The following is a 27,618-nucleotide window of genomic DNA, read 5'->3' on the forward strand; positions in this document are numbered from 1 at the left end:
ATAGCTGGAGGCACCAAGTGCGGTCAATCATGGCTTCCAAGCTTTACGGCGACGCGTCAGACGCATATCTTGGCCGCCATGAGCCACACCGATGTTTTGCTCTTGGTGGAACCTGCATCGCACATGACCTTCTTTCGATAATTCGTTCATAAGTGCTTACTGACAAGATACTATCAACGAGGAATGTTCTAGGAATTTGTGAACCTATTTTTACTGCTGAAGCTTTAAAACCTCAAATGACAAAATTTGTGATTTAACAAAGTGTTTTGCAGCAAGTGCGACTTCATTACATCAAGGTTTGAGCATTAAAATTTAAAATAATGGAAAAACAGCTTGACATATATAGATAACACTGTCCAAAATATGTTGATGTAATATTAATTTACGAGTTTCTCTCCTCTACGACAATATCCTGTGACAATACTATCGTGCTAAGACAAAAATTTCAAAGGTTTCAGTGGTGAAAGTGTGCACACTTATTGCATTGATCCCACTGCAACATGCTGAACTATCAGTGATTGCGCATGCGAAACTGCACTGCATGGACAATACTGAGTGATCTCTATGCAGCCACATGTAGCAGAAAAACACACACACGTATTTAAATGCAACATCTTTATCTACCTTTATTCACCAAAACCATAGTTCATGTACAGTCGCCGACCGTTTATTCGGACTTCACGGGGGCTGCGTAAATGTCCGAATAAACAGGTGTCCAAAAAAGCAGATTGAGAAAAAAAAGAGAGAAAGAAATCCTTTATTTCCACGCACTTATTCGGGCTCAGCAGTACGCTTGAAGAAATCGTGAATGCGCCGTTGCACACTGTTCTGTTGACATGCAATCAGATAAGCCTGAATCTCGGAAAGGGTTGTACGGTCACTATAGGCGGCTGAAAGCACAGTCACTGCTTGTATTAACTCCGCATGCGACGGCAGCGTAGCACATGGTGCGTCATCTACCGACTTGGAGTCATCGTCCGGCGGTGCAGCAGAAACCTGACAAATGATCTTGCCATCATCGAGTTCTGCGCATGTCAGTACAGCAGTGTCAGCACCTGTGAAACTGTCAAATGAGACTGTGTCCGGAATCGCAATGCAACCGCTGCGCAGGTCCCCGCAGAACATTTTCGGCGCAAGTAGGGAGCACATCGGCAGGCGACAAATCCTAGGCCTCCCGGCACCCACTTGCCGGCATGCTCCAGCGCAGTCTGTGTGGGCACTGCCATTAGACACGTGACGCGATGTTTCCGTATGCTGCGTTGGATCACCGCTACCTCAACACAGCACAGAAAGCAAACACCACCACGCCGACACCAGTCGCACAAATGAAAAACGTAGCCTACTCGCAGCATTGTGCACGAAGAAACAGACAAATCGACTGCTGGATTGTCTTGAGATGGCTTACTAAGCTGAGACCGGAACTGCTGTAGGAACTCTATCGAACCAGGCAGAAACGATGATGATGAGCAGGGATTTCCAGTAGTGCCACTTCGTGGGGCAGCAAGGAGGCTCTGTTCAAAACAAAAATGGCGCTCAGCTAGTCGAACCATGCGCCGGTCAGAGTCGGTGCATGGTTGCTCTTGATCGAGTTGGCTCAAGGAGTGTCCGAAAAATCGGACGAGAGGTTGCAAGGTGTCCGATTCGGCAGTTATACATTATGGTCTATGGGGAGAATGACAGTGCCGCGAAGCAGACCGAATAATCGAGCATGTCCGAATTTTTGGAGCCCAGAAAATCAGTCGTCGACTGTATATGTAGGGTTGTTCGATGTGTCGGGAGAATCAAGTTCCCTCCAATGAACTTTCCCAGTAGCGATCTGCACAATCATGCGCTGACTGTCCGCCTTTCTCTCTGGGCGCCCCCCGCTCAATATAAACAAATGGGCGCATTCTCACCCGGCTGCTTGGAGAGTAGATATTGTTTTCTACCGCAGCACTTTTTTATCCCCGCTTTCTCGAAAGGTTGGCGTGAGTTTGTATGTGCACACACAAAAAAACATAAAAGACTTGCAAAGGAAAGGGGCAAACACGTTTGAGGCTGACCACATTGCGAGCACATGGCTGCCAGTCAGGGAGTAACAAATTTAAGACAGAAAAAAAAATATAAGGAAAACGGCGCTTCGCCTACTGCAGATTAGTCTCGGGTATGTGCAAGTGCTTCCATGGCTTTCATGCGAAAAGAACAGGTGATGAATCAGTGAGGGAGGGATTGAGCGATGGAGATGTTTCGTGCACAGGTTTTTTACCAGTGAAGGTCCCAATGCCTATTATCACTTTTCTTCAGCCAGCCTCCATCATGGTGAGTCGGACACGCTCGTCGGTCGGTCTTGTTGAGAGCCTATGTAGCGTTCTGCATCCCCTGCGCTTCACGCAGCTTGTGATATCCCCTTTTGACTGCCCACAAAAGAAGGGAAAGAAGCCAGGAAGAAGCTCTGGAGAGAAGGAACTGGCAATGAAGTGAATCATGCATCTGATTGGTTTAGAGTGCAAACTCTGACCAATGAGATGCATGATTGCCATCCTCACTTCCCATTACCAGGGAGACTGGTGGGCTTAAAGCCACCGTCGCGAACATAAGGCTCCAGTATGTGGCACGGGAAAATTCAGCGTGGAGACAGGAAGAAAACGAATAACACTGTACGACTGGTGTAAAGAGCATGAAGATCTCCAGATTGCATCGAAAGAGAGTGAAGGCAGCCACGTGTTAGTGTGCAAATATTGCAACCCCGAGATGGTCACCGATCCAGCGAAGAAGCCCTACAACTGAATTTGCGAACATCTAGCGTGATCTTGTCATAAGAAGTTCAAGATGTCGACCCAGGAAGCTGAGAAAGCGGGAACACCTCAGCAGACGCTCTTTGATATGTCCTGTAGACAATGTGCAAAAGAAACTGAAGCAGACGGCATAGTCTATGACTTCGTTCGTGCCCTAGCGTACAGTGGAATCGGCATGCACCAGGCGGACAGACCTCTGGGGGCCTTCGTATGCAACTACTGCAAGGCCGCAAAGACATGTCAACAGGGCAAAGACTTCAGCTGAAATGCATGAAAGAAGCTTTTTGACAAGGACATGGTGAAAATCCGCAATGATACGCGAGATGTGAAAGTGAATGTCAACGTTCGACAAATCCCCAGACATCACTGGAGTGCCTACCACCAACACTCTCCTGTGTAACTATAGTAAAAAGAACTGTGAAGAAGCTGGGCGTTTTGGTAGACGTCGACAGAGTAAATGCTTCGAAGTAGTCAGCAAGGCTCTCCTGACTGTAGGCAAGACGTGGAAAGACGTGGCTGTAGCCAGAATCACCGGAGTACATGCGAAAAATGGTAAGAGAAATATGTCAAGCTGAAGGGATCAAAATCTTGCATGTGCAAGCTTTAGCACATGTGATTCATGTGAGTGTTGACCATGCCATTTCTTTACCATGCATGTAAACAGTTCGATCCGTAGTCATCAAGTTTGGAGCGTTATTTAAGAACGCTAACAAGCTCTACCAAAAGTACACCGAAATTTGTGCTTCTAACGGCCTCTTTGGACCTGATGTTAAGAAGGCACCTCCTATTGTCCCAAACAGATGGCAAAGCTTCTACAAAGCGCTTGTGGTTGTCATAGAAATGTGGAACTCATTAATGGAACTTGCTAAAAGCTCACATGATAGCAGCAAAGTGGAAGCTATTCGAGTGATACTTTCTGAAAAAGAAGTTGTTAATGCGAAGGCAATCCTGATGAGAGACACACTCAGCCCCCGTTTAGACGCCCAGAAAACGCTTGAAAGCAGAAAACTTCTAATGCCCAGCTTTGCTCACCTGGTAAACATCAAGCTTCAGCAGACTGTCAGCGAGCTTTCAACAATAATCGGTAAAAGCGATCAGGCCAGACCTGTTTTGTCTATGTTACACAAGAGCAGCGCCACATTAGTAAAAACATGTTGTGAAGAGTTCTGCACAAAACTCACCACAAAATGGCACTGCCCTGTTGAACAGAACATCTCAGACAAAGACAAAAACAAGAGCCATCCTGGATCCCTTTCAGAAGCATCTGTTGGTGCAGTCATTTGATGAGTACTGACCTCTGTTCACGTCCGCAACCGACGATGCAGATTCACTTCACGAGTTCAACCAGTACTTGCTGGAAGCAAGCCCCACAAACACAGCTGTCGAACTCATTGGCATGACTCTGTCACTCGCTACCCCAGGCTGGCAAATGCTGCACTGACATTGTTGTGCCTAGCTAATGGAAGCTGTGACGTCGAGAGAACTTTCTCACAGCTGAGATATGTTCAACGGCCAGACAGGTCTTGAATGGAGACCGACATGTAGCACATGCAGATGATAATGTATGTAAACAAGGGTGTGTAAAAAATTGATGATCAGCTTTTCGTGAATAAAATGTTTCATTTCTTAGAAGTTATCAATGCTCTTTACTGTCATCATTACTGATCCATTTCCAAACACCAAATTTCGGAGAGTATTTGCTAGAAAACCCTGATGTCCCCGCCCCCCGTAACCAGCTTCAAACAAACACCAATTTTAACGCATTAGAAGTTAAGAAGCCCGCGATACCTTCTGATAAAATAAACTGAGTTTATTACTTAGTACATCTGTAGATTTAACCCGAAAAAACCCGTACTTCGGAATCATTTCACAAAAAACCGGATTTCTCCCCAATTATCAGTTTTAAAAATAGCACCCGTTTTACTCCCCGATTTTAAAATTATATATAAAATCCGAAAACGAACAACCTGATGTATATGTAATGAAACTAGATATAAAGCACCTTATATCGGACAAGAAAGTGTGACTTGGATGTATTCATAATGCACATGAACAAAATCTAAAGCAGCTTTCTTCAAGCAGGAGTGCTTGTGGTTAGTCAAGGCAACAGGTGTTGTAAGCACCCAAGAAATGTGCACTTGCCAATGCAATGACTCATGTTTTTTCCTTGTGCATAGACATATCTATGCAGTGCCTGTGCCACTTTCTGATGATTTCTGATGACGGTTTATTAACAATGTTGCCAAAACCTAGTATGCACTGCCTTCCAAAGATGCAGGGTGCAGTGCCCTGGAGTATCCTTTTGTGCATTTGCTGTCCAACATACTGGCCTGTAAAACCCTGCACCTGTGGATCATTGTGCCACAACATGTTGTGCATGCGTGTACAAAGCAGCAGGACTTTCAAGCCAAAATTGCATTAAGCTGTACCAATATTGCTCAACTTGGCCTCGATAGCCAAAAAGTGAATTGCAGTGCTAAGCAGTGGAATGCTAGAGCCACTGCATCACCACGGTGGGTACATGCAGGTCCTGTTTGTTCAAGCAGCTCTACACCTTGTGATAGAGTGAGCACATGCTCTGACATGCTGCCCTCACTTCCTTAACTCTCATTGAGAACAATCAGCTCTCAGTTTGTTCTCATGAAAGCAAGTTGCACCATTAATCCTTCCTGTTCATCCTGATCCATCAGTGAATTCAAATCATGCAATTCTAACACACACACACACACACACACATGCATGCACAAAAAATAATGAATAAAATAAAATAAATTGTCAAGCACATGAATGTTTTCCTAATATGCCTGGATGTTGAGTATAAATGAATCCAACAGCAAGCACTATCAAAAGAAGTGATGTGCAAAGTGACCCAAAGCAACTTAGACAAAAGCACTTTCCTTAGGTGAAAAAAAAAAAAACTGCATGCTATGGAAACTCACATCTCAATGAAGATTGAACCAAAGGGTAGGATGCCTCCCAAAACAACAATGACAGAAGGCTCCATAAACCACTTCTTCTCTGGGATTGGCCGTGGCACAGCATTGATGCGACATGGGTAGTTGGGCTGCCCAGCCAGATTACGTCCCAACACTGTACCAACCAGTGTCAATGGCAAGATGATGAACAGGCAGATGCATGTCACTGCCACCTGAACAAAACAAACTACAAATTACTGCATGGCAACCACAAAAAAAAAAGGGGGGGAATTTTAAATGCACCAGAATTTTTTATGAAGAGCAACTGACAGCCTGCACGACATCATAAGTAAAATGTCGATGCACTACTAATCTTCTGCTGGGCTCTTTGAAATAATGAGATCAGACAAGGCACCAAGTAAAGTTGTGCTTATGGCTTATTAACATGGCTGCCAGAATGACATCAGTGCAAGTCATCTATATTCAGCTACAAGTATTGCTCCAACAAATGTCGTGACAAGACCTCAATAAGGCTTACATGGATGCACTCAGGTGTTTGCCTTGCATGTCTTTTTCAATGGAAAGTTGCACTGGAGCAGCAACAGCCTACAGAGGTTTTGATTAAGGTGTTACTACAGAAAATTCTTCAAAGGAAAAATTACCTGAAACAACAAAGAGCTGATCTGAAGTTAACACCAAAAGCATGTTCACAGACATTAGGGGCTAATTAGGAAGCTCAGGTCAAAAACAACTAAGCTTTGAAAGTCACGCTGATACGTTTCAAAGGTCCCCATGCTCCACAATGCACAAGCTCACTAATGTTGAATACTGAATAAGAGTGTTGGATCACTTCCTTCAAAGAATTCCGGAAGAAGCAAATAAAACAGATGCTGATCTCAGACATAAAGTGATGATTTAAATGTTCCAAACAAACTGGGCATAAGCTGCATGTCAGTTGCACGGACCGACAAACTTGGAGGGGGCAGTTTTAAAAGGCTAGCCATATTTATTTTAACAGAACAACCGGACTTCAATGAGACGCATCTTAGTGAACGTTCAGAAGCTAAAAGAAACAAATATTTTTATTAAAAATGGTTACAACATACAAACAAAAGGAGATATGGGAAAGTCAGATAAGCTGTGCATTTACAATGACATTGCTGGGAACAGAAGTTTTCAGCTAGTGAGTGGGCTGAATGTGCCTGCCCATTCACAAGAGTTTTGTAATTCTCATAAAACAGAAAACTGTGTGGCAGTGTGCGGATTCTAATCCCATTTTATATCTTATGGTTCTTTCTATTAACAAAACTGGGCTAAAATATAGTTGCCAAAGAATGTTCTGTGACTAGGTAAGCCTCTTGCATTTCCTTGAACATTTTCTTTTTCAAAAATAATACACAAGCTTGAGCAACAATGGCAATTTTGCAAGATGGGACATGCAGACCTGGGAGGCTGAATTTCCAAATTGATAGAAATACTTAACATGTTGTATCATAAGAAGCCAACAAACACTGACACCAAGGACAACATAGGGGTGATTACTTGTGCTTAATAAATGAAACAAAGAAATGATAAATTAAGGGAAATTAAAGTGGATGAAAAAACAACATGCCGCAGGTGGGAACCTAACCCACAACCTTCGCATTTCGCGTGCGATGCTCTACCAATTGAGCTACCGCGGCACGGTTTTCCCATCCACTTTCTTGGGTATTTATGTGTCCTAGTAGAACCCTGGGAATGTTAGCCAGCGCCACCACTCACAGACCTTGGCGGCGGACGTGGAACGTCCCTTTTGCCGCAGGCGTCACGAGAACGTGAAACGCGAAATGCAAAGGTTGTGGGTTCGGTTCCCACCTGCGGCATGTTGTTTTTTCATCCACTTTAATTTCCATTAATTTATCGTTTCTTTGTTTCATTTATTAAGCACAAGTAATTTCCCCTATGTTGTCCTTGGTGTCAGTGTTTGTTGGCTTCTTATGATATGACTAATAAAAATTGGGCCCCTTGGTTAACACCCTTTCTTCTTGTTTAACATGTTGTAGTAGCTCAAAAAACAAGCAGACCAGAAAAGAAAAATAGCAAAGAAAAGGAAGAAAAAACGCACACACACCAGGCAGAAGACTGCAGAAGCTCCAAAAGGAGCTTAAAAGTGTGCACTCAGTAAAAAGTGAAGAGGTCTAACAATAGCTGGTGACAAAACTACAACAGCTACACATTAGCTAGCATGCAGCATAGCAAAAGAAAATAACAAGCGTTAATGTTGAAGTAGAATGCTTAATAAAAGGTAAATCATGCCTTGTGCTCTTTAATCTCTTTAGTCAGCTGACCACCGATGCAATGCAGTAAAAAAATCACACAGGAGAATAGAGGGCCAATGACTTGACTGAGGCCAGGTCAAGCAAAGGCTGAACCCCTTTTATATACCACAAGCATGCCAAAAGCTTAGCAATATGAAGCAACTCGCCAGAAGGCAATCTCTTCCAGTCTCGAATCCTAGACACATGCAAGACAAAAAGCCTATTCAACCATGCCTATCCATACCATAGAATGTCAATGTGAGCAGCAGCAGTGGTGCATGGAAATCCAAGATGCGATCACCAGGTGCACAAAACATGCACTGATGAACAATTTCCTGCCCGATATGTGCCGCACACGCAATGGCACAATGTGTACCAATGAGCAGACAATGCATGCAGTTCCTTTCTAGTTACAACTAGCTACAGCTTAACAGTCAAAGCACCCACATGAAAAATAAGATGCCACAAAAATGGAAATAACACCCCATTTGCTCAAATACATAAACATCATCAACAATGAAAAACTAAGCTGGCTTTCATAGGTTTGTGGTAACTCACTGGGTGTGGAATAATGTTTTAATGTTCTGCATGCAGAATGGTCAAAGAATGTAATTCAGCAAAAATTGCATGCTGCCATTCTAACAATGGGGGAAAATGTTTTAGAGTGCAGCTCTTAGACGCCCGCTTCTGCGGCGAGAGTCGGCGTCACATTAACCGAGCGAACGAGCACAGCGAAAGATGAAAGTGAACGCGGTGCGCAGTGGGGGATGAAAAAGCTGTCGAGAGCGAAGCAGCGCGAGGAGAAAAGTGGAGAGGTGGGTGCAGCAGAACCATCAGACAGAAAGCGGAGGAGGGTATGGAGAAAGGGTGAGTAGGTAAGCGGAGAGCCAGCAACGACCAGGCGTGCGACCAGTGCAGAAACAAAGTGCCGGTGTGGGCTTCGGGCCCACTGGGCATGCACTACTTCACCTGCGGCGCCACTGCCGCTAGTGAATGCACTCCGTGGGAGCTACATGTTCCAGTCTTTATGCTTTTGTTCTGAACAATGAGCGATGCAAACAGTGAAAATGCTTCGTCTGCCACTGCTGCTAAATGAGCTGCCTGAGCAGAGGCTATGCTGTGAGAGCACCCTGTCATTCAAAATAAAATTCTTTGGCACAACATATTGCAAATTCAAAACATCTAAACAGCTGCGCTCAAAATTTGCATTAGGGAAGATCGTAATCATAGGCGAAATTTTAAAAAAATGTATGTAAGCCCCCTTTTATAATAGCACATTACGGTTCTTTAATATTGCCTAATTAAAGTAACTAGACTGAAATAAAAACCGAGAAATGGCAATCTGCACATATTTCTGCATAAGTGCCTTATAAAGTCGAACCTAGTTATTACCATGTCGCAGCTGCCACTAAAATTACTTTGTTATATACAATATTTTTTATAAAGCTACACATTGATATAAAGAAAAAAAAAGGCTGCGCTAGCCTACATTAGAGAAGTGCAAGCGTGACACGGCGTGTTCGCATTGCAAGCCATCCAGTAAGTGCGGTACAGCAGACTCTGATTGATTCAATTTTTCGGTTAATTCGATACCGGCCAAAGGTCCTCGTGGCATCCATGCATTTCTATGGGCCCAAACTTTACTTCAATCCTAAAATTGGCCTTCACCTGATAATTACAACTTGACCACTCAGCACGCACACACCTGACCCCTATGGTGACCTCTATAGTGGCAGCGTCTGTCTCGGCGGCGCTTAGGGGACAGTGAATGTGTTGAACACACATCATCTCCTGCTAAAAACGCTCGTTTTCGGCCTGGATTGGGAAGATTTTCAAGCAATAATGGTAGCTCACAATGTCCGATTACAACATAAACTTTGCTCTAATATGCACCTTTTTTTTTTCAAGAAAGTTGGGCGGAAAGTTGCCTCCACGTTACAATCGACGATACCAAAACCGCCTTCGCAACGTTCGTATGCTTTACCGCGTAACACTTTTGTACTGCGGCGAAGCTGACTTTCAAAACCGTGAGGCGAAGCTGACTTTAGGAAACCGGCCGCTGTTGTGCAATACATGCGAGAGAACGTAAACTTTGTTTTCAAATCAATAAGATTTGAGTCCGGCATCTTTTTAGTGGGTCTGGACGTTCCAGAGTTGTGCTGTCAGGTTCACACTGAGCAGTGCAGTCTTCCAGCGCGAGCGGAGGCTAGCAGTGGAAGAGACGGAGGGGTCGGCACTGCCCGACTTGTTTGTTAAGTGCTGACATTCCCATAACATATGATTACGAGAACACTGGCAATTTTTATAACAAAAAATCTGGTGCGTGTTAGATTTCTACCTTGTTTAGAGGCTGTAATGTTATTTATACGGTAGTTTTCTGCTTTGGAGAGATAGAAAGTAGGCACGCGTTTGATTTGGGGGTAAATATGAATCAGGAAGACACTGCCAAATGAATCAAAGGTGTTTATACGTTCTTTCTGCATCTTGTTTAATTGGACTAGTTGGATAATCCGATCAATTTCGTCGGTCCTGTCAGAGTTCAATTAACAGCAGTGAACTGTATTTTCAGTCATTCACTTTTGGAGATAAATCACATTTGCAAAATTTCTGTGACTAACAACTGACCAGTTGGTGTTGACTGGCAACAGCACCTTTCAGGCACTGTGTCAAGCATGCTGTCCAACATGACTGGCAAGCCACTGCTCTGCCATCATCACTGAAATCGGCCACTCAGTGCCATGTAGTCGATCCTAGCGATACTAGCTGTGCAACAGTGTGCCAGACATGTCGTAGCTCAGCAAAACTCATGCCCGCCCGCTGATCAATCAAGTGCATGCACACAACACTGAGCAGTGCGACATGTGAACAATGCCTCACATGGGCAACGATACTGTACTGATGCCTTTTCCAATGCTAATTAATACCTACTCATACTTCTCAGTGGTGAGAACAGTGCTCCACCTGCGTTATCAATGGGATCAGCCAGCCATGGGCAGTGGATGATAAGACTTGCATAGAATCAAGCGGAAGGTATCGCTATAAAATAATGGCTCGCAAAGATTAATTTATTTGAAAAAAGGCATAATTGTTGTCTGGTGACTTCCTGTGGAGTTGAAAACTATAAAACTTGCTACGTTGTCCATGGATGCAACCACCTTTGCCACTCTCGCTTTTCCCCTCATGGGGAAGTTCTCGAAGTAATTCAGTATCTTCCTATGTTGATGGCCTCCATAACACTTATCAATAGTTCTTTGCTGACGAAAGCATGGTTCTGACCAATCATGCGAGGAAATGCCCAAGCTTAATTTTGCAACAAAAAACTTTAAATATTATGAGGGCACAGATAACACAGAAAAAGTAAGCTATAGAAGGAAGTCGCCAGAATGCTCCTCAGGAATGCTTTGTTAACATATGACTGCAATGTGAATGTGCAACATTTTGTAACAAAGGCCACCGCTCTCATTGTTAAGTTTGCCGGCACCTACAGCTTTTAAAGATAGTTGCCAGCATTCATTCATGGCAATGTTTGGGAGCTGGCATGCTCTGGCAACAAGGAACAAGAGTATTCAGCCGTATCTTCAACTGAAAATAATATGGACAGCATTCATCAACATGGCAGTAAATGCTGCAGTAAGGACACCAAAAATAGACAAGAGAATGCTGGTGATCATGCAAGAATAATTTATATTTAATGGCAATGTTGTGGATGACACAATGAAGTGTAAACAAAATACTAGAATGTGGACAACATCAAGCATACTTAAAATAACCCCCACAGAGGTAGGGGACAAAGAAGTGAACCACAGACATAATAATGACATGGAACTAAGCTCACTTCAGGAGGGGGCAAAAAAAAACATACAGTCTAGGCTTGTTACAACAGACCTGTGTACAACAGACTTTCGGATATAACAGACCATATTTCAGCCTTAGTTTGTTCTACCTATTTTATGAATGCAACGAAGTTTGCTTTTAGCAGACCGTGATACAACGGACTATTGGCTACAGCGGACGAAATTAGGGGCAATTCTTTCAAAATCGGGCGTATAAAACAAACTTTTGCCATGTCGACACAGGCTGACAACTGACTTGTGAGGGTCAGCCCAGTCTTCTTTTGCACGTGAGGCACAGGGGGGTTCTACTCCGGAGGCTGCAGCTTACGGCGCGGCCACTGTATCTTGAAAGCGATCTGCGATGTGGACAAAGTGTGCGCCCGCGCGGGCACCGTATCTTGAAAGCGATCTGCAATGTGAACTAAGTGCGCGCACACGCGGGCCTCATCTTCAAAGTTATCTGTGATGTGGCCGAAGTGCGCCCAGTGCCGGTAGCTTCGTATGCATTGTGCTTTCATCATTTAGTTAGTGTTAATGCGAGAGACGGCATGAAGGTCAATTCGCTCGCTGCTGCTGCCGCGCTTATCTTGCTTAATTTGCTATCGCAGTAGTTGCTTTGCCTTTCGGGCAAAACAGAGACTTCTTGGACGGTCATGACTCACTCTGCAATAAAGTCGTTGGGCATTGCGACGAAAGTTTCGGAAGTGAGGCGTTTCGAATATTACAGACTTCTGATAAAACAGACGTACCTTGTCGGATTATCAAGGTCCGTTGTAACAAGAGTCAACTTAAGCAGCTTCTTACACCACTGTGTGAATTCATGTTGCTAGAAGAGACTTGATAGCAGTGTCTACCTTACTACATATTCTAATATTTTTGGTTTTGATATTCCTAGTCATGTCTTCTTTGCCTTGTTATGCACATGTACACAATAATGTCTCACTTATACTGGACCTGGATATATTGAATTATTAGAGCATTTTAGCATAGCATTAGCACTGTACTATTGTTAGCAATACCAGCCGGCACTGACAGAGCATTTTAGCATAGTATTGCTGTTGTACCGTTATTAACACTGTTTGGTGCCAAGTGCTTGATGAACCCCATACCTGGGTGAAGCAGTAGCGGTAACAGTCATGGCAGAACAGAAACACTACGATAAAATAACATAACTCTGTTGTCTGTATCAAACAGTACAAAAATACATTTAGAAATTTTGTGCAAAATAGTAAGACATTCACTAGTTATATCAAAATTATACTTCACGGCACATTCAATATCTCAAATGCCACTGTGTAGGAGCTCTACTTCAGTACTACATGCTCACATAACAGGATGTATAGAGGTGGCCATTCGCAGCGGCGCACGCCACTGATGAACTGAGATTTGGAGTAATCTTTAAAGCAGCAAACTTAATTTTGGAGCAGTTTAGAGCCCCTATAGAATGATTTTGTAGCACTTTGTAGCAAATAAATGCCAACTGCTGGACATTTGCTAGACACTTTTGAACACTTAAAATTGACAAGTGTCCATTCAAAAAGTATTTGTTTGCTGCAAAATGATGTTGCTCTGCCCTTAAATAGAAAAATGGGAAACCTAAATTTGAACCTAAATTTAAATGAAGACGACAAACCTGTTCACACAGGCTGCTGTAATTCGTTTATTTCAAATTACTGTATTTACTCTAATCTAATGTATACTTTTTTCCGATAAAACAGGTCCAAAAATAGCCTGTGCGTTAGAATCGAGTATGACCATAAATTTGTGTTACCATATCGCCATCGGCATTTCAAAATGGCCACCTCACATGTACTTTGAGCCTAGCTTTATACCCAATAGTCTAGTTCACTTTAGCCTAGCTGCTGTATCTTTCTCCATGTGCTGTAGTACGTGTGCTTAGGTTATTGCACCGTCCATCTTCCCGTCGCGTTTGCTCTTTCAGCATGGAAGTGCCGACTGCAACGACATGCCGAGTTCATCACGATGCCGCAATTAAAAGTAAAGTGATCACGTGTGCAGAGACGGATGAAAATCGGGCAATGTCACCACCGTTCGAAGTTCCCGAAACTTGCGCGCGGGACTGGCGCAAACAAGAGAAGCTTTCTACTCCGATGGCTGCTACGTACGGCGCGGCCACGCGGCCCATATCTTAAAGGTGGTCTGCGATGGAGACGCATCTAGTGGCACTGCGCTGTGTTCTTGTTACTTAGTGCGCATTTAAGCAAGAGCCTGCACAAAGGTCAATTCGCTCGCTCCTGCTACTGCACTTCCCCACTCCAGCGTTTTGATAGTTTCCACGGTCATAGCGCGAGACATGTTCATGCTTGCTTGTGCGTGCGTGACACCATGCTTATTGATTTAGTAAGCGAATGTATTAAAGTTTATAAAGTGAAACCTTGTTAAACCATAGTTGGCCGCAGCTAAGTACGTACTAAACGGTAGTACTGCTTAACCGAAATAGCATGAGATCGCCCACTTGCCTGTGAAAAACGGAACTCAGAGAGAGTGCGATGAAAGGGGAAAAAGATATGCAGTATTTATTCACTTCGAGCGACAAAAGTGTCATTTTCGTTTGATGCTGCGGTGGCCTAGTAGCGACGACAGCAGCCTCAAACTTACTGAAGCTGTGAGCTAGCTTTTCAGCCAGCCCCCTCTTCTCGGCAAACACTCGCACGGCAAATTCCTCGTTGGCGCTGCATATTCTCCGTGCACGGGTGCGGTAGTGTTGCAGAAGTCGCGGAGCGACTTTTTCATTGCGGGGTGCTGTTCTCGTCGCGACGATTGCATTCATGAGGCTGACGTAACGCGCAGCTTCTGCCACTGTAGGGCCTGAGTCGCTCGTGCTGTTGCTTCCCATGTCGTCCTCATCAATGTCACTAGGCGACAGTTCGGCAACAACAGAGGCAACGATGGTGAAAAGTCGAACCTCGTAGCCGACATATCTGCCGAGCAACTTCTTCACATTCCAAATGCCACACACTGTAGTAAACAGTAGACCCATGTCGCGTGCCAGCGCCGACTTCTTCGTGTCATGTTCGATAGCACGAACTATGTCTAATTTTTCTTCTATGCTGAGCACTCGGCGTATTTTTTTTGTCCGAGCTTCAGCAATAACGCGAGTCCTTGCTTGCACAACGCTCTCTGGCACAGCGCCGAGATGATGTTGATGTTGATGTGGCTTCACGTATAAACGCACAGGGCGCTTGGAGGCCGTTCTGATCTCTGAGGTTTGTTGTTTTGCCTGGCGGCCCGCCCTATGGAGACGACATACCACCGTGTTTGCGCGACGAAAAGTGCAAACGCTATGTGTTAACCGATATGTACGCAGTAAGCTGGTATGGTTTATGCGGATACAAAACACATTATGTTCAATGGCCGCTGAGTCGGGGATTTGACTTTACTACTTTTAAAACGGAGCTACTGTTTAAGCGGGTACGGTTTTTAACGATGTTTTACTGTACAGCCGATAAAACTGCTATCCTTACTTTTCGTATAGCCGTCTACTAATTTTCTATCATAATTGATGCTTCACCTTTCAGGCAAAACTGCGACTCCTTTTATTTATCGCAAGTTTAGTGTATTGGGAGTAATTATTTGTTTTCCAAATGAGAGAAAGATGTATTTGTGTATGAAAGAATGAGGTGCAGGGTACTGTAAAGGGCTTTTTTTTTAGGTCTCGGCAAACGGGTGTGCATTAAAATTGAGGGCAGGATTCCCCCCTCCCCCCCTTTTTTTTAAGTCACGGAAAACGGGTGCACGTTACAATCGAGGGCGCATTAGAATTGAGTAAGTACGCTAAGTGAAGCTGCTCAGACATTGCCTTTTGCATCTTATGATTACTTTACAGACAGCTGCCAGCTTAGCCATGTTTTCAGCAAGGCTAGAGTGAGCATCAGTTAGAAGCGCCTGGCCGGGCTCAATGTCATCAATGCTCTTCTGTGCCAGGCCAGTCTTTATGAGCTCCTGGTAATGCTCAAGCATTGCTTTAGATAACACCTAGGTAATTTTCAATGGTCTGCTTTTCTTCGTAATGTTGCAGCCTCTGCTCAGCAAATGGCTAGTTCACAACTGACGCTGACCGATTATTAAGACACCCATAATTTAGACATGCTCGCTTATTCGGACTGCTTTGCGACACCATCACTGGCCCATAAACTTCATGTATAGGAACGACAGAAATTTCGGACACCTTAAGTAACACCGTTCAATAATTCGGACTCTGCCTACATGAGTGCATGCTAATTTGACCACCGAGTTGAGCAGAAATAGATATATTCTACCACGGTATGGTCGTCAGCCATGTTGCCGGCACCTCCTCGAGACCAAAACAATCGAAGCTTAGTTGACCCAGTACCGACCACCAGTGGCTTAGCCAGAAATTTCATTGGGGGGGGGGGGGGGGGGGGGAAGGGCACGCATTGCAGCTCAGCCAACTCCTTATAGAATTTGTTGAGGGATCAAATACATGAATAGTAACTGCATTGCCATTGTGAAAGATGCTGCAAACGAATTCTTGAACGCTACGCACTGTCAAGACAAGTAAAATATGTATAGAAGAGTACACTCTTACGTCCCCAAAACTGTGTCCGAAATAACTGATATCAACGCTTACATGTTTTTTTGTCTGTGTAACAAGGAAAGAAAATGTCACACGAACTTTAGAACTGTATCAGTTCGAAACCAGCAAAGCAGTGCATGCCGCTGATATGAAAAATGTAAAAGCCGTGAAATGAACAAGTTGAGGACAAATGTTTTAATGAAAATTTGTCAGCCAAGAACCTTGTTTACATTTTTGTATATATACAACGGCCAGGGAAAAATCTCAATGACGGTGTCATTTGTTCCGACGTATTGCTCAGGAGCAGCTGTCACCGGTTGTGTATAGTGAGTAGTTGCACCAAAATTTAGTCACAACAGGGAGCACATATAAAAAGCAGGAGTTGTGCAAAATACACGAGGGTAAGTCAAATGAAAGTTAGCCAATGCGAATATATGACGAATGCGTACTTCTCCAGGTTTTCATGCTTTATAGGAGGAGTGTAGTTGGTTTTGCAGGTCTTCTACGGTGTTTTTTGCTTTCTTTTGCCCCATTGAATTGGTTAGAAACAATGAGTGTGATAGTTGACTAATCGACTGCCCCCGGAATCGAAGCGGACTGATATCATACTCATTACAAAGTATGGAAAACCACCTAAAGTATTCTCAGTGAGCATTTAGCCATTTGTCCCACTGACTACGAGTAGCGCGATTCCCGTCTCTCGTAAAACTCCTTGGGTTGCTGCTTCAAAAAGTCTGTAACTGACTCTTTCACGTCATCGTCCGACATGAATCTGGTTCCCTTGAGCTGTATATTCAATTGCCCCAAAATGAGGAAGTCACAAGGCGACACATCTGGGCTGTATGGCCGAGGTAGCAGCGTTTCCCACTTGAACTTTGCCAGTTTTGTATTAACCACATCAGCGATGTGGGTATGGGCATTGTTGTGGAGAAAGATGATCGCATTCATCAATTTTCCATGTCATTTGTTCTTGATTACGACACGCAGTTGATCTACCGTTTCAAAATATCTGAAAAGATTGATAATCTCTCTAGGTTTAGCAAATTTTATCAGTAAAAGCCCTTGACGATTGAAAAAGTCAACACCATTCCGGCGGAAATGACGGCGATTGCTTTCTTTGGGGGTGCTGAATTCGAATGTTTCCACTGGAAGCCTTGCAGTCGTGTTTCAGGCTTGTAGTAGTGGCACCATGGTTCGTTCTCGGTATCAATTGCAGACAAGTCGTCACCCTCATTGTCATACCGGATCAGATGAGTCAAGGCAGCGTCGAACCTCTCCATCTTCTGGCGGTGGTTCAAAATCTCGGGCATCTATTGTGCACACAAGAGCCGATGACCAAGATATTCATGAATTATGGTGTGAACTGAACCGTGACTGATGTTCACACGCTCAGCCATTTCGTCTATGCCTGTACTCCGTTGTTGTCTAATCAGCTCATCAACCTTTGCAATTTTGTTGGGGGTGATTGCACGGTGGCTTTGGCGTGGTCTTCGATCGGCTTTGCAACTTTCACGTCCTTCTTTGAACCGTTTGCTCCAAAGCTTCACAGTGGCCAATGAAATGCTATGTTCAACGTACATGGCAGCCGTAGGGCAACTAATTTCTTTTAGGAAACATCTTCAGCTGTCAAAAACCTCACAACACACCGCTGTTCAGCTTTTGGAGTGTCCATTATGTCACACAACCATGTTCAACCCAGCGTATGAGAGCCTTAAAGAACCTTTATCCTCACACCTGCAGTCACTTTTGTAAATTAGAGATGCCTCTGTGCTACGCGCATGCTTTGCACATAATGAACCGAACCATTCATGCGCGGGATGGGTTGGCCCACTTTCATTTGACTTGCCCTCATAGATTAAAAATGCGAAGGTACAAGGAATATACAAATGCGAAACACTGGAAACAAAGTTCACTGCACGTATACACAAAACTTAGCAACAAGATATTTAAATATACGTACAGTCGCCGACTGATTTTTCGGACTCCAAAAATTCGGACATGCTCGATTATTCGGTCTGCTTTGCGGCACCGCCATTCTTCCCATAGACCATAATGTATAACAACTGCCGAAAGTTCGGACACCTTGCAACCTTTAGTCTGATTTTTCGGACACTCCTTGAGCCAACTCGATCGAGAGCACCATGCACCGACTCTGACCGGTGCATGGTTCAACTTGCTGAACGCCATTTTTGTTTTGGACGGAGAATCCTTGCTGCCCCACGAAGTGGCGCAATCCCCGTTCATCATCATCATGTCTGCATGGTTCGATAGAGTTGCTACAGCAGTTCCGGTCTCAGCTTAGTAAGCCATGTCAAGACAATCCAGCAGCTAATTTGTTTGTTTGTGCACGACGCTGCGAGTAGGCCACGTTTTTAATTTGTGTGACTGGTGTCGGCGTGGCGGCGTAGTGGTGTTTGCTTTGTGTGCTGTGTTGAGGTTGTGGTGATCCAACACGGCATACGGAAACATCGCGTCAAGTGTCTAATGGCGCTGACAGTGCCCGCGCAGACTGCGCTGGGACATGCCGGCAAGCGGGTGCTGGGAGGCCTAGGATTTGTCGCCTTCCGATGTGCTCCCTACTGACGCCGAAAATGTTCTGCAGAGACCTGCGCAGCGGTTGCATTGCGATTCCGGGCACCGTCTCATCTGACAGTTTCACAGATGCTGACACTGCTGTACTGACATGCGCAGAACTCGACGACGGCGAGATCATTCGTCAGGTTTCTGCTGCACCGCCGGACGATGACTCCAAAGTCGGGAGATGACGCACCATGTGCTACACTGCCGTCACATGCGGAGCGTGTACAAGCAGTGACTGTGCTTTCAGCCTGCATATAGTGACTGTACGACCCTCTCCGAGATTCAGGCTTATCCGATCGTGTGTAAACAGAACAGCGTGCAACGGCGCATTCACAATTTCTTCAAGCCTACTGTCGAGCCCGAATAAACGCGTGGAAATTAAGGATCTCTTCTTTTTTTTTTCTTAATCTGCTTTTTCGGACACCTGTTTATTCGGACATTTCCGCAGCCCCCGTGAGGTCCGAATAAACGGTCGGCGACTGTATAGGTCTCCAATAAATCTACATATCTAAGAACAAGTCAATGTATATAATGCATCAAACAAGGCAAATGAACATGTTGCGCAACCACAGATTCACAGATCACAAACCCCGACCTCCCTCCATTCCTCCAGATGCATCACGCGCGACAGGAGGCGGTGCGCTTCCTTCCCACTTTTCTCCCTTGTGCACGCAAGACTGAGCCACCATCGTTGGCTCAGCCATGCCAACACCTACCCACCCACCCACCACCCCCCACGCTTTCACTCGCACATATAGCATGCGGTGCACGGTCACGATGTTATCGTCCTTAGACTTTATACGGAACATGTGGTAGCGAGAACAAGAAAATTGAAGAGGCTCAATGTGTCCTCGCGAATAAAAGTAAAAAATAAATGAGAACGTGGTTACCTTTGCTGGCTTTAGTGTATTGACATGGATGCTTTGGCGCAGGTGAAAAAAATGTTATTTTTTTCTGTGATATGACGACACAAACGAACCACTACAACGCTTCGTCTCATTGGACCCCACTGCGTGCTTTGTCATCTTGTTTGATAGTATGTTGATTTAGCTTGTCTCGTATGTTAAAATTAAATTATGGGGTTTTACGTGCCAAAACAACTTTCTGATTATGAGGCATGCCGTAGTGGAGGACTCCGGAAACTTTGACCACCTGGGGTTTTTTAATGTGCACCTAAATCTAAGTACATGGGTGTTTTCGTATTTCACCCCCATCGAAATGCGGCTGCTGTGGCTGGGATTCGATCCCGCGACCTCGTGCTCAGCAGCCTAACACCATAGTCACTGAGCAATCACGGCGGGTCTCGTATGTTCCGATGTAAGACTTTAGAAAAGTCAATGCATCTTTGGCGTCAAATGTTTATAACAACATTAAAACCACAATGTTCCGGAATAGAAAATCTAAAGCACGACTCTAGAAATGTCAATGCACATTTCACATCAAAAGTTCATGAGAACTTTATACCCATCAAGTGTCAGAATTGAAATCCATGCGCTCCGTAGATACCGCGGCCTCCACGAGATGCCGTGACGAGCCGCTCGCCATTAAAACGTCCCTGAAACTTTGTGCTCGGATGGGGCGTTATGTGACTCCCGGTGCATGGCGTTGCCGTGAAATCCAGCCCGAGGTCACAATGTAGTTGCTGAGATGTCTTTTCGAGCGTGAAAAAGACATTCTAGACAAAATCCAGAATGATTTCCGGCACCGGGGGTTGTTTTGGTCGCTGATGCATGGACAGTACGAAAAAATTTCAGGGGGGCTGAAGCCTGATAGGCCCCCCGGCCCACCTATACCCCTCCCGACCATGCCTAAACTGAAAGAAAAGCGAATCCCAGAAGGGCGCTCCAAAGCTGCATTCTCGTGTGATCCCTGTGGTGCTGGTTACACACATTCAGTGTTTGTTCATTCAAGTGTTAAATATGACACCATCCCGGTGACTCCACCCTCGATAGCTGTGCCGACGAGGGTGGTGATTAGGTGAAGGAAGCACCGGACAATGACTGTTGCTTAAAAACCTGCCGTCGTTCAGCTATTGCAGCACGGTCAACTTCTGGACCACAATTTTGTAGCGATGCCTTCCGCTCGGTTCTATATGCCACCGTTATGATCCGCCGTTTCCGTACGGCTGATCCTACTGATAATGCAGGCACAGCGCCACTCTTACCACTGATAAAGCACAGAAAGGAGTGGCATCGAAAAAGGCTTTGTTACAGACTCATGGCCCTGTTACGTTGCCAGGAATTGAAGATTCGGTGTACAAAATGATTTCACTTTTGTGTATCTGTGGCATCAGCATGACATTAGTAGAGCTATGGAATGACTAGATTGTAAGCAAGCGTGTGTGTGCAGCAACACACTGACAAACTTGGGCCTTATTTTTGGATGAACTCTCACTTAAACGACATTGCACATGACTGGCGCCACATACGTCAATGGACGAAAGCGTTCCTGGCACAGTGCTAAGAATTCCATCACTTATACACACCAACGCATAACACTAGTCATGCAAAATCTGGTGAAACAATCCCCAAAAGTGGTCAACCGAGAATACGGAAAACATTTTTAGCCACTTGTGGAATAAAGTCACTTGTTTTCTGCTGAATTAAGATATCTTGGATTCCCGGTTATCCCGACTTTTAGGCGTTACCCATCAAGCCCAAATTATCGGTCAGCAACGTATAGATAATGGGGAGTTCTATTTATTGAACACCTTTAGTCATGTGCACTAAGCATATCTGCAGACCACTGCGACCACACACGTCTAGAGCAGTACTGACTCGCTGTGGTTGCTTAGTGGCTATGGTGTCGGGCTGCTAAGCACAAGGTCGTGGGATGGAATCCCGGCCACGGCGGCTGCATTTAGATGGCAGCAAAATGCGAAAACACTCGTGTACTTAGATTTAGGTTCACGTCAAAGAAGCCCAGGTGGTCAAAATTTCCTGAGTCCCCCACTACAGCATGCCTCCTAATCTGATCGTGGTTTTGGCACGTAAAACCCCATAACCTAAATCTAGTGCAGTCTCGAATTCCAGTGCACTTTGCGCAAGATCACATTTTTTATCAGGATGGCGCAGGAAATTTCATTTGACGTAATTTGGTGACAGAGTGGGAGCACTGAATTCGCATAATGGACAGTTTTAGAATGGCATTCAACTCCTTACATACAATGAACCTAAGAACTTTGTGGAACACTATGATGTGTGTCCCTTGAAAACTTTTAGTTTAATGTATGGGAACACAAACATAAAGAAAAACTAAGAAGCAATGCCCTCTGAGTGCCTTGTGTCAAACATGTCCTAGCTAAGACAATGCATTAGCAACCATCCTGTTCCTATGCCAATACGTTTCGTCAGGCCTACGCACCCCAGAATCACTGAACAATCTCAGAAATTGTATGTCCTACGTGCCGATAACTAGTACTTCAGGCGAGTTTAAAAGAAGTGAAAGCTTAAATCAACAGTTACCGACGATCAGCAATGGCAAAAGCATAGCCATTAAAACAATTCAAGTCCAAGAGGGAGCCAGGAATGCCACCACATCTGACAATGCTATATTTAGTGTATGTAAACATTACGTACATTAGTCACCAAATAATGTATGTTAACATAGCAAGCATAAACCACAGAAACCCAATAATGTAGGGAGCATGCACAATATGGAGTACGAAACATGAAGAAGTGAAAAAAAAAAAAAAAATATGTGAGCTACTTCAGCCACCCGCCTTTGTGCCTGCACAGCACCCCTTTGTCACATTACCTCGAAAATCTAAAAATGCAAGCCCCTTCACCATACTCACCTGTGTGCCGCAACTCCACACAACATGCCTCTGTCGCCCCTCTACAGTCTCCTTCCTACCCTCTTGCAGATGTCCGAGCGGTGGAAAGGAGGTGAGAGAGGGGTGACGAAAGCGTGCCGGCAGGAGGTGCGCAGCATAAAGGCAGGTGTGGCGAAGGGGCTCTTATTTTTATTTCGAATTCGCATATTTTTCGCATTTCTTTTCTTGTTGGTGTAGACATCCAGTTAGCCAGATTTAATTCTTATGGCCAACAATGAGCCATATTGTATATTAAGTGGCTTATTTTACCACAGACCACACACAAAAGTTCACAGTACAGCAGCTGCTCATTGTTACATCCCAGTTTTGTCAAAACCAATAATGCTGTAAGTGGATTCGGCTGTACTTCTTTCTGTCTAATTAAAATGTCCGAATGTTTATCCCCTCTGATTTTTTCGTGGAACACGGTTATAACAATGGGGTTTTCTTGGCATTTGACTATTGTTGTAAGTGGTTTCGGCTGTATCATACTTCGGTACTAGGCAGGCATTCAAGGCCAAGGCAACAAAACACAAACATTTGCGTGCTTGTCAAGCATGGACACCAGCGTTTTAAGAAAACTGGGAAGGCCCTGTGCGGGTGGTTGATGAACCTAAATGCTAGAAAGATTGCCATGGGCAGTCTCATTCTGCACTTATGTGGTTACTATAATGGTTGTTTCAGCGACAACTGTCTCGAAGTTTTTAGTAACAGGGGATTTGAGACAAAAAATTATATTTGCTCACCAAGATTTCTAGCAGTGGCAGATGTCAAAATTTGTGCGAAAATCATACACAAAAAAATCAATTATTAATACATTTCTTAACATCTCAATAGCTTTAGCACACATACCGCAATTGGAAAATTTAAACTAGTCAATGCACAAGCCACATCCACTAAGATCCTGGGAATAGCAGCAGCTTTAATATGGTCGCCCCTAAACTTGTGAACAAATGCAGTGGTATTAGATTTCTTGTCTCACAAAGCCTTCCTTGGGCAGCACGAGAAAAATCTAATAGGGAAAGACAATGCACTTTGCTGCTGATTTTGGAAATAATTACCTCAATATCAGAATTCCTATTAAATCGAAATGTCTTCAACACTGACCAGCTTTTAAAGTGCAATATGTACACTAAAATGACTAATTATGGTGATATTTCATTGCAAAGTGCCATTATCACGTAAATTCTGGTGCCTGCAGCTACTATGAACTTGGGCCAGGAAAAATATCTTAAATCCTCTAGGCTTACTAACTCGAGACAGTCGCCATTGAAACACCTAATATTTAGCAAAAGCTTATTAACTAAAACCATGTACTTTACATGCTGCTACTGCTCATTTGAAGTACTAAAACATGTTCCTTTAACACCATAACTGCTGTGACAAATTCCGATAAATTTTTAGAAGTGAAAAAAAAAATTGGCGAGTAATTGCATATTATTTTCTTGTTAAAACTGCAAGAAACTGAACACATACACATGTGTAAAAATTGCCAAAGATTCACGACAACCTAACTAGTCATCAGCACCAGAGGATGCTCATTGTGATGGTAAGTTATCTCATCATCAGCAGTTAAGGGGTTAAGTGTAGCTCATGCCAAAAATAGACCCACCATGGTTCCAAAAGGGATGGCTCTGGAAGCATGATAATAGATGGCGATGAAGTTGATCACAAATGCAGTTCCACACACCAGAGCTGGCAGTACAAATGCACTCGCAAGCATCTGCTTGATCCATTGTTTACCTGCAAAATAGATAACATTACAGTGATCTATCTAGAAATAAGCATCCTATAACTGCATTTGTTTGAATATAAGGTCAAATTTTTTCCTAAAATGCTTAGCCTCAAAGTCACCCTTCTCCTTAACTCTTTGCTTATGAAGCCGTAGGAAACTGATTATTTTGATTGACAGCTTTTTAACACATTGTTAAACATCACCGTCGACCTCTTTCATGAGCAATGCCATGCAACATATGAAATGAAGACTGCACATTAACTTTTGGCAGATTTGGCACTTTTTGGCACATTGGGGAGTGTAAAAAAATTAAATTTGACACGCAATATCATTCAAACTGGCCTCCAGTGCCCCTCACACTTCCCAAATAGAACACTGTAAAATGTGTGCTTTGATCAACTAGGCTACATAATTTTTAAATGACAGCAGAAGAGAATGCACAGAAGCTCCTGACACCATTGTCTAATCTTCTGCTCTGACATTTACACTGTTTTAAATATGCCTCAAATACCAGCACATGCTCAGGAGTGCACATTTTGATTATTATGTTCAACTAATATCAATTGCAACTTCATTCTTTTCCTGCAGTGTGTTGCTTTTATTTATTAGCATTTTGAAAGTAGATTACAACATATCATGTACATCGCTTTCTTGTCGTGCGGAGTTCTTACTTATACAAGAGCCAGGCATTCGATTTAAGACCAATATTATTAACCAAATTATAATTAAATTCTGGTATTTATTATGACGCACGCAACTTTAGATAAACTTTGACTGTCTGTGGTTCTTTCATGTGCATTTTCATGTACACAAGTGTTTTCACATTTCTCCTGCAGCAGAATGCAGCTGCCGTGACCAAGATTGAACCCACGACCTCAAGCTCAGCAGCACAACACCACAAAAGGCTATTGTGGTGGGTTCAGACCAATGTTCCACAAAAGCTTCACCAGCAGCCCCATCTTTTACTTTTTGAACACCTCCTTATTAATTAATACAGAATACTGCACAAAGCACATTAAGTCTCAAGAGCCAGTTGAAGATTCACGACAAGGCCAACTTGCTCACAGAGGGAAGCTGATTGAGCACAATAATCGAGTATATGAAGGGGTTAGTGGATGTTCCCCAACGTGACAACCAATGCTTCAGGAGCCTAACGAAATCAGGAAGAAAGAAGCCAGGTGCTTGCTACAAGGAGTCTTAACAAATGTCCCTGCATGATAGGCAAAAGTACCGTTTCCTACATAACATGGGCATCACTATGGCCAATATTTATGCCACCAAATCTGCACATTTTTTTTTTTTTGCTTGGTTCAACTAATAAGTTGAAATCCAGGAGCAAAACAGATATTTTGTATATTTCAAATTTTTTTAACCCACAATTATTTTCATTCAGGCTTCTTGAGGTGCTTTGAAATTTCAAGTAACAATCCTCAATACATTTCTGCTTTACATCCATTTAAGGGAAATGGTATCCAGATTTATGATCTTAAGGTTTTAGCTAATATCTCAGCTTCTACTTGCTATAAGAAATTCAAAATCAGCAGATTTAGTGTTTCTGCTTAGCCCCCACAAAGAAATTCTCTCACAAAAAAAATTGAGGAGTGTAGAATGTATCACAATATGAACAAAGCAGTTTCGTTACCTTGGTTAATGAACGTTTGAACTATAGGTAATGCTACTACAGCAATAAAACTTCTCTCGCATCTTCCTACAATATGGCCTTTCTAGCGAGCTACAAGAAATAAACATTTGACCACTGCATTCTTTAAATACAATTTTTTTTATTTGACACTTCACATAAGAGCTTCTTGCTTAAATTTGTAAATAAAAAAAAAAAAAGTTTTCATTCGGAAGTAATGTTTTTAGTTCAGTCAATGCATTGTACATTAGGAAATAATTGACAGAAACATTAAAAAAATGTTTATTGGTTCCAGAGAAAATGTTCCTACAGGAGTCAAACAGTGTTTTTTAAAAATCACGTTTGAAAGTTTAACTGTTTGACCATACCTTGCATGCTGCAACTTGGGTTAGAAATTCTTGAAAAGAGCAACGTCTATCAATCAGTATCCAGTACATTCAGCACCAGTAAGATCCAAAGATGTTTTATGCAGAACACCCCCAATTTTCGCGGAACTTGCACTTGCAAATGAGGGCTGATCACGTTGATGGTCGACACGGACATGCCGATTTCTGCAAAACTTGCACTTCTTTCTACGATTGGCCAAGAAGGGAAGCATTTGGCTTCCTACATAGTCGGCGAATACAGAATAGCAGTAAAAGCTTCGAACTTACAAAACTGAGAAGCAGGATCAAATTGAGCAACGTCGCAGCGTATGGAGGAAAACAAACATGCTCTTGTGTATGCCTCACACTTCCACTTGCAGCAAATACTAGAACTAGTGAAATAAAATTATTTTTCATTACCTCCTCCCATTAAAATGTAAATAACAGCCTTTTTGTACCAGCAATATTGCTTTTTCAGACCGAAAGTTGCAATGTAAACAAACTTTTCAGAAGCCATTCTCACAGTGACGTTACTGGCCCATACCATTTTGAGCAGCGCATCAGCTTTTATAAATGAGTCGTTAAAGGTTACAGAGTAATTGCTGGTGCTCGCATGTCTTCCAGAAAGTACTACACAATTTGCGTTGCACATACAATCAGATTACACAAGGTCCAGTGACAACAGACGATGGATAGAACCATCGATAACAATTGAGAAACTTCAGATACACGCAAGTGCCTCCTGCATGTCAATACAGTAGAGTCTAATGTATTAGGTACACGCTCCTTCTTTAACTTTGTTTCATGGAATTGCTGTTTTTTTTGTGTGTGTGTGTGTGTGTTGTTGGCGCTGCCCACCACCACGTCAGCCGGCTGCAAATTTTTGTTATGGCCATACAATGCAGCTAGGTCTAACCAGCGCTGTTTCGTCAGTATCTAGCGACAAAAGTTACTGCTTGGTGCAGAGTCAACCAAAATCTTAGTGGCAGCCGTACGGTATTCTTGAAGCCGTGAAATCACCTCATCAACAAAAGTGGGGGATAGGCGACAAATTGAATGCAGCAACTTTGTTCGCCGTCATGCCTGCGACATTGGTTGCATTATGTTC

At 43.6% G+C, this 27,618-nt stretch overlaps 1 protein-coding gene across 2 annotated transcripts in view; it reads right to left on the reverse strand.

Moving 5' to 3' along the window:
- The window catches only part of TM9SF3 (transmembrane 9 superfamily protein member 3), a 118,200-nt gene that overhangs the window by 20,879 nt on the left and 69,703 nt on the right, over positions 1 to 27,618 (reverse strand). For both annotated transcript variants that reach the window (XM_075697615.1, XM_075697623.1), the window contains exons 9-10: positions 24,384 to 24,514; positions 5,714 to 5,922 (exon numbers count right to left, since the gene is read on the reverse strand). In XM_075697615.1, the coding sequence (XP_075553730.1) occupies positions 5,714 to 5,922; positions 24,384 to 24,514 (340 nt within the window). The remainder of the gene's footprint in view (positions 1 to 5,713; positions 5,923 to 24,383; positions 24,515 to 27,618) is intronic.

Source organism: Dermacentor variabilis, chromosome 1 (assembly GCF_050947875.1).
Source record: "Dermacentor variabilis isolate Ectoservices chromosome 1, ASM5094787v1, whole genome shotgun sequence".
In the NCBI taxonomy this organism is placed as follows: domain Eukaryota; kingdom Metazoa; phylum Arthropoda; class Arachnida; order Ixodida; family Ixodidae; genus Dermacentor; species Dermacentor variabilis.